Here is a 5214-nt window from a genome sequence, read left to right on the forward strand (position 1 = left end):
TAAAGGTAAGTGGGACTTGTACCCATTCATTCCACTCTTTCTCTCTATGATGCTCTAAGCTCTGCGAATTCACTTTGCCTTATGAATGATGATGTGCAAGTTGTTATTTGTAACACCATTCTGACATAAAATGGACATTGCTTGGTCAGAGTCTATGAGAATTGCTTGTACAGTATGTGTTTCTGTTTCCTACCTTTTCATATATTTCCTAATTCCTTTCTTTTAATTTCTGTGTGTATTGTTTTGTATTGTTAGGTATTACTGCACCGTTGGAGCTAGGAACATAAGCATTACGCTACACCCGTGATTACATCTGCCAAATATGTGTACGCGACCAATAGAATGTGATTTGATTCAAAATGTTTTGATTTTGAATGAAGTCCTGAATATTTGAAGTCAATTGTCATTGTCCTCCAGTGGAGTTGCTGAGATTGTCTCTACTCTTCTTTCTTTTGCTCTACAGACCCCAAGATGCAGGCTCTACAGGTTTTGTCTCTGACTCTGCTGTCCGTTCTGGCAGCTAACGCCCAGACCTTCCGCCCTGGAAAATGCCCCCAACCCCCCGTCCAGGCAAACTTTGACACCGCCAGGGTGACTATACCAAACACTTATTACCGTATATTAAGATGGCGGACACACTTTACTTGGATAGTCTGGATTTTCCATCTGTAGATGCTCTACAGATGGTTATACTATCAACAAATCTGTTGATAAGCAACTGCTTACTAAGGTTACAGTTAGGATTCGTATTAGAATAAGGGTTAAGGTAAGGACTAGGGTAAGGGTTAAGATTAGGGTTAGAGCTAGGGTTAGTAGATAGTTGAACTGTTACTAAATGTCTGTAGACCATCTACAGATGGACTATCCAAACAAAGTGTCCCTGAAGTTGCTCCTATGAATGTGTAGTAATTTGGATAGCTCATCTGTAGATGCTCTAGACTATCTACAGGCTATCAGTAACATTTAAACTATCTATCTTACTAACCCTAGCTCCAACCCTAACCTTGACCCTTATCCTAACCCTAACTTAGATCTATTCCTGGGGGGGAACCTAACCCCAGAGCACTAAGCCATTCCATGTCATAAAATTGACATGTAAACTTTTATCTTTGTCTTTGGTACAGTATCTGGGCAAGTGGTATGAGATCCAGAAGCTCCCTGCCATCTTCCAGAAGGGCGAGTGCAGCACTGCCACCTACTCCTTGAAGAGCCCCGGAGTAGTTGGTGTGCTCAACAGGGAGCTGCTGTATGTACATTTAAGAGATTGCTCAACAAAATAAAATGTTTGTACATTAAACTGAGATTAAGCGATATGACATTGCCACGAGCACACCATAGATCCAGATGAGCACAACGCAAGACGATGCACCCAGAGAATCTCAGAGTATCTGCGCCTGTGCACAGGTTAGCTTCGACAGCTACAATGTGACAGTTTCTATATCTGAAACAGCAAGAGAAGTTTATCATTGCGCTTCAATTAGTTAGTTAGTTGGTTAGTTAGTTGTTGTGGAAATCGATCCGGCATTGCTGTTTACTTCATGAATCGCTGACTCTAACTTTAAAGGAATAGTTTAGCAAAATGTAACTATTTCTACATGAGAGCAGACTGTCCTTTACTAACCCATGTCCGAGGCTCCTATTCAATCAACTACAGTTAAAGAAAAACCGCACTGTGGGTTTACTCAGAATGGTAACTTAAAAAAGATGGGATGTCAATATCCAATGAAAATGTTCACAGCTTGCGTGGGGGTGACTCGGTTAACAAGGTTATCACCTCAGATACAGCATGAACATTCAGAGTGAACGTGCAAGTGCTGCTTTCCTTTATCTACTATCGATGAGTAAGTAGGCCTCACAAAACGCCATTGTTAAATGTGTTTAACCTCTCTCTCTCCCTTTTTCTCTCAGGTCTAACAACACTGTCAATGCTATTACTGGCTATGCTAAGGTCAAGGACCCCTCTGAGCCCGCCAAGCTGGAAGTCACCTTCTTCGAGGGTAAACATACCTCTAATATATTTGTCTCAACATTCTTGTGAGGTTGACCTATATAAGTCCATTTGACATTTTATGTTGTCTGTCTTTGACCCATGTCTGGTCTGAGGCGTATATGTCTATGTATACTGTTTGAATATATGTTTTCCTCTCCTGCAGACTCTTCCCCTGGCCCCTACTGGGTGTTGTCCACTGACTACGAGGGCCACTCTGTGGTCTACAGCTGCACTGAATTCCTGGGTGCCTTCCACGTGGACTTTGCCTGGATCCTGAGCAGAGAGCCAACCCTCTCTAAGGAGAAACTTGGGGAGCTGTACGACGTGTTCACCTCCAACGGCATCAACATCGACGTGATGACCGTCACCGACCAGAGCAAAGAGCTGTGCGTCGACATGCCTCTGCGGGCCTAAGAGACTACCTGATTCAGTCTAGAAAATGCATATGTTTTACATTCATCTCATGGCATGCACATAGAGTCCAAATTATTAGAACATGTAAGCACCTTCATCTGTGTTTCAGCTGTGGATTTGATCTACGCAGGTGCTAGCACCAGCCGAGCGAGCCTCCCTCTTTTAGTGCGAGTGAAGTGAGTTTGGAACAACTGAATGTATGCTCCTTAGAAGTAGTTTTCACATACAAACATGTTTACAAATTAATACAATATTAAAAGCTGAAATTGATTATAAGTATTCAATCCCTTTGTTATGGCAAGCCTAAATCATTTCAGGAGTAAAAATGTGCTTAACAAATCACGTAATAAAATGCATGGACTCATTCTGGGTACAATAATATTGTTTAACATGATTTTTGAATGACCACCTTATCTCTGTACCCCACACATACAATTATCTGTAAGGTCCCTCAGCCGAGCAGTGAATTTCAAACACAGATTCAACCCCAAAGACCAGGGAGTTTATACAATGCCTCGCAAAGAAGGGCACCTATTGGTAGATGGGTGCTTAACAAATCACGTAATAAGATGCATGGACTCATTCTGTGTACAATAATATAAAACATGTAAAAAGCAGTATACCTTTGAGCATGGTGAAGTTATTAATTACACTTTGGATGGTGTATCAATACGATACAGCGATACAGGCGCCCTTCCTAACTCTGTTGACAGAGAGGAAGGAAACCGTTTAGGGACTTCACCATGAGGCCAATGGTGACTTTCAAACAGTTACAGAATTGAATGGCTGTGATAGGAGAAATCTGAAGATGGACCAACAACATAGTAGTTTCTCCACAATACAAATCTAAATGACAGAGTGAAAGGAATGAAGCCTGAAGAGAATATAAATAATCCGAAACTTGCATCCTGTTTCCAATGAGGCACAAAAGTAAAACTGCAAAAGAATTGTCAAAGAAATTAACGTTATGTCCTAAAATACAAATTGTTATGTTTGGGACAGATTCAACACAACACATCACTGAGTGCCACTCTTCATATATTCAAGCATGGCTTGAAAATATGGCTGCTTCATGTTATGGGTATGCTTGTCATTGGCAAGGACTAGGGAGTTTTTTAGAATAAAAAGAAACAGAATAGAGCTAAGCACAGGCAAAATACTAGCGGAAAACCTGGTTCAGTCTGCTTTCCGAAAGACACTGAGGGACAAATACACCCTTCAGCAGGAAAATAACCTGAAACACAAGGGCCAAATATACACTGTTGCTTACCAAAACGAGATTGAATGTTCCAGAGTGGCCCAAGTCACAGTTTTGACTTAAATCGGCTTGAAAATCTATGGCTGTCCAACTTGACAGAGCTTGAAGAATTGAAAAATAATCTTAATGTGCAAATATTGTACAAAGCTCTTAGAAACTCACCCAGAAAGACTCCCAGCTGTAATTGCTGCTGAAGATGATTCTAACATATATTGACTCAGGGGTGTGAATAATGATGTAAATCAGAAATTTCTGTATTTCATTTTCAATAAATTAGCAAAAATTTCTCCAAAGATGTTTTCACTTTATCATTATGTGGTATTGTGTGTATATGGGTGAGAGAAAAAAAAATGTAACCCATTTTCAATTCAGACTGTAACACAACAAAAATGTGCAATATTTCTGAAAGCACTGTATGTGCACACTGAATGCCCTAATCGCTAGACCACGATTGAACTCATTTGTACAGTTCATTTGTAACCTTAGGATACACTAGACACTTGTATGTTGTAGCCTAGTGGAGCCCAATATCTATCTTGTGTTATTAAGCTATAAAAAAACAATGATTGTTGATGTGTATGGCTGCATTTCAGATTTAAATGTTGCAGTAATAGGACCTAGGCCTAGTTTTTGATCGAGCGAGAAATAACATTATTTTTATAGCAAGCCCTGATCCCAATGACTCGACAGACTGTTATTGACCTGGGGACAACAAATTCCTGTTGAATGGGCGACATGGAGCAGGGGCCTGCATGGAGACTCTGAGCCTGGGCCGTCTGGAGGGAGAGCAGGGTCACAACTAGCACCTGGAACACCTGCATTCTGGATCTGACACACACAGAGAGTTTAATGTGAAGAAGTACTTTAAAGACAACTGCTGATGTAAAAAGTGCTATAAATGTGTATATACATATTTACACATAAATATATAAACATAGACATGAATAATTCATTATAATGCAGTAATGATAATTACATTTTGGGTTATTGACATGGATAATTATAATAATTATAATTATAATTAGGCATATTTGTTCTAAAATATTTTATTTTATCTTATTTTTAAAATGTTTATGCTTTTCAGAAGAAAAAACATTTTCAAACAATCTTTTAGTTTTGAGACTTAGTAGATAGTAGACAAACAACCTAAATCTAACCCAAGTAATCAGACAAGTTTACCGATAATAATTGAACATGTATTACTCAAACCCAACCAACATGCAGTATGATGCTCCTCTAGGGTGCCAGTAATTGCGTAGCTCAACCATGAATGAGAGCAATGTTCCCTCAAACAATTTTGCGCACTCAGCAAATTTCAGGTCCGCTGAGCACAAACTTGAACTTTGTGAAAATTCTGCACAACTGCCAGCGCACATTTACTGGGAACAATGAGCCTGTACCCGCTTACAGTTTTAACAGTGGTCAAGTAGGCTACGTTGGCTATTTGATCATGATGTAGTGTTAAGTTCTTGAGGAGAGACAGACCAAGGTAATATGATATGGGTTCCACATCTTTTAATTCGTGAAACACACAAAAAACAATAAAGAGCAA

At 39.7% G+C, this 5214-nt stretch overlaps 1 protein-coding gene across 1 annotated transcript; it reads left to right on the plus strand.

Moving 5' to 3' along the window:
- The first annotated feature begins 470 nt into the window (after window positions 1–470).
- On the plus strand, window positions 471–2674 carry LOC110529118 (apolipoprotein D-like). Its single transcript, XM_021611260.3, has 4 exons — window positions 471–591; window positions 1125–1246; window positions 1909–1997; window positions 2154–2674. Exons 1-4 carry the CDS (start codon window positions 472–474, stop codon window positions 2402–2404), a joined length of 582 nt encoding a protein of 193 aa, XP_021466935.2. The 5' UTR covers window position 471; the 3' UTR covers window positions 2405–2674.
- Window positions 2675–5214: the final 2540 nt, after the last annotated feature.

This window comes from Oncorhynchus mykiss, chromosome 8, assembly GCF_057628025.1.
Source record: "Oncorhynchus mykiss isolate SJ-2025 chromosome 8, ASM5762802v1, whole genome shotgun sequence".
NCBI lineage: Eukaryota > Metazoa > Chordata > Actinopteri > Salmoniformes > Salmonidae > Oncorhynchus > Oncorhynchus mykiss.

What these genes read in the sequence shown, in the direction of transcription:
- LOC110529118 (XM_021611260.3), top strand. Translation starts at nt 472, where the DNA reads ATGCAGGCTCTACAGGTTTTGTCTCTGACTCTGCTGTCCGTTCTGGCA. An exon ending in CAAACTTTGACACCGCCAGG is followed by an intron (nt 592 to 1,124) that starts GTGACTATACCA and finishes TCTTTGGTACAG; the next exon opens with TATCTGGGCAAGTGGTATGA. An exon ending in GGAAGTCACCTTCTTCGAGG is followed by an intron (nt 1,998 to 2,153) that starts GTAAACATACCT and finishes CCTCTCCTGCAG; the next exon opens with ACTCTTCCCCTGGCCCCTAC.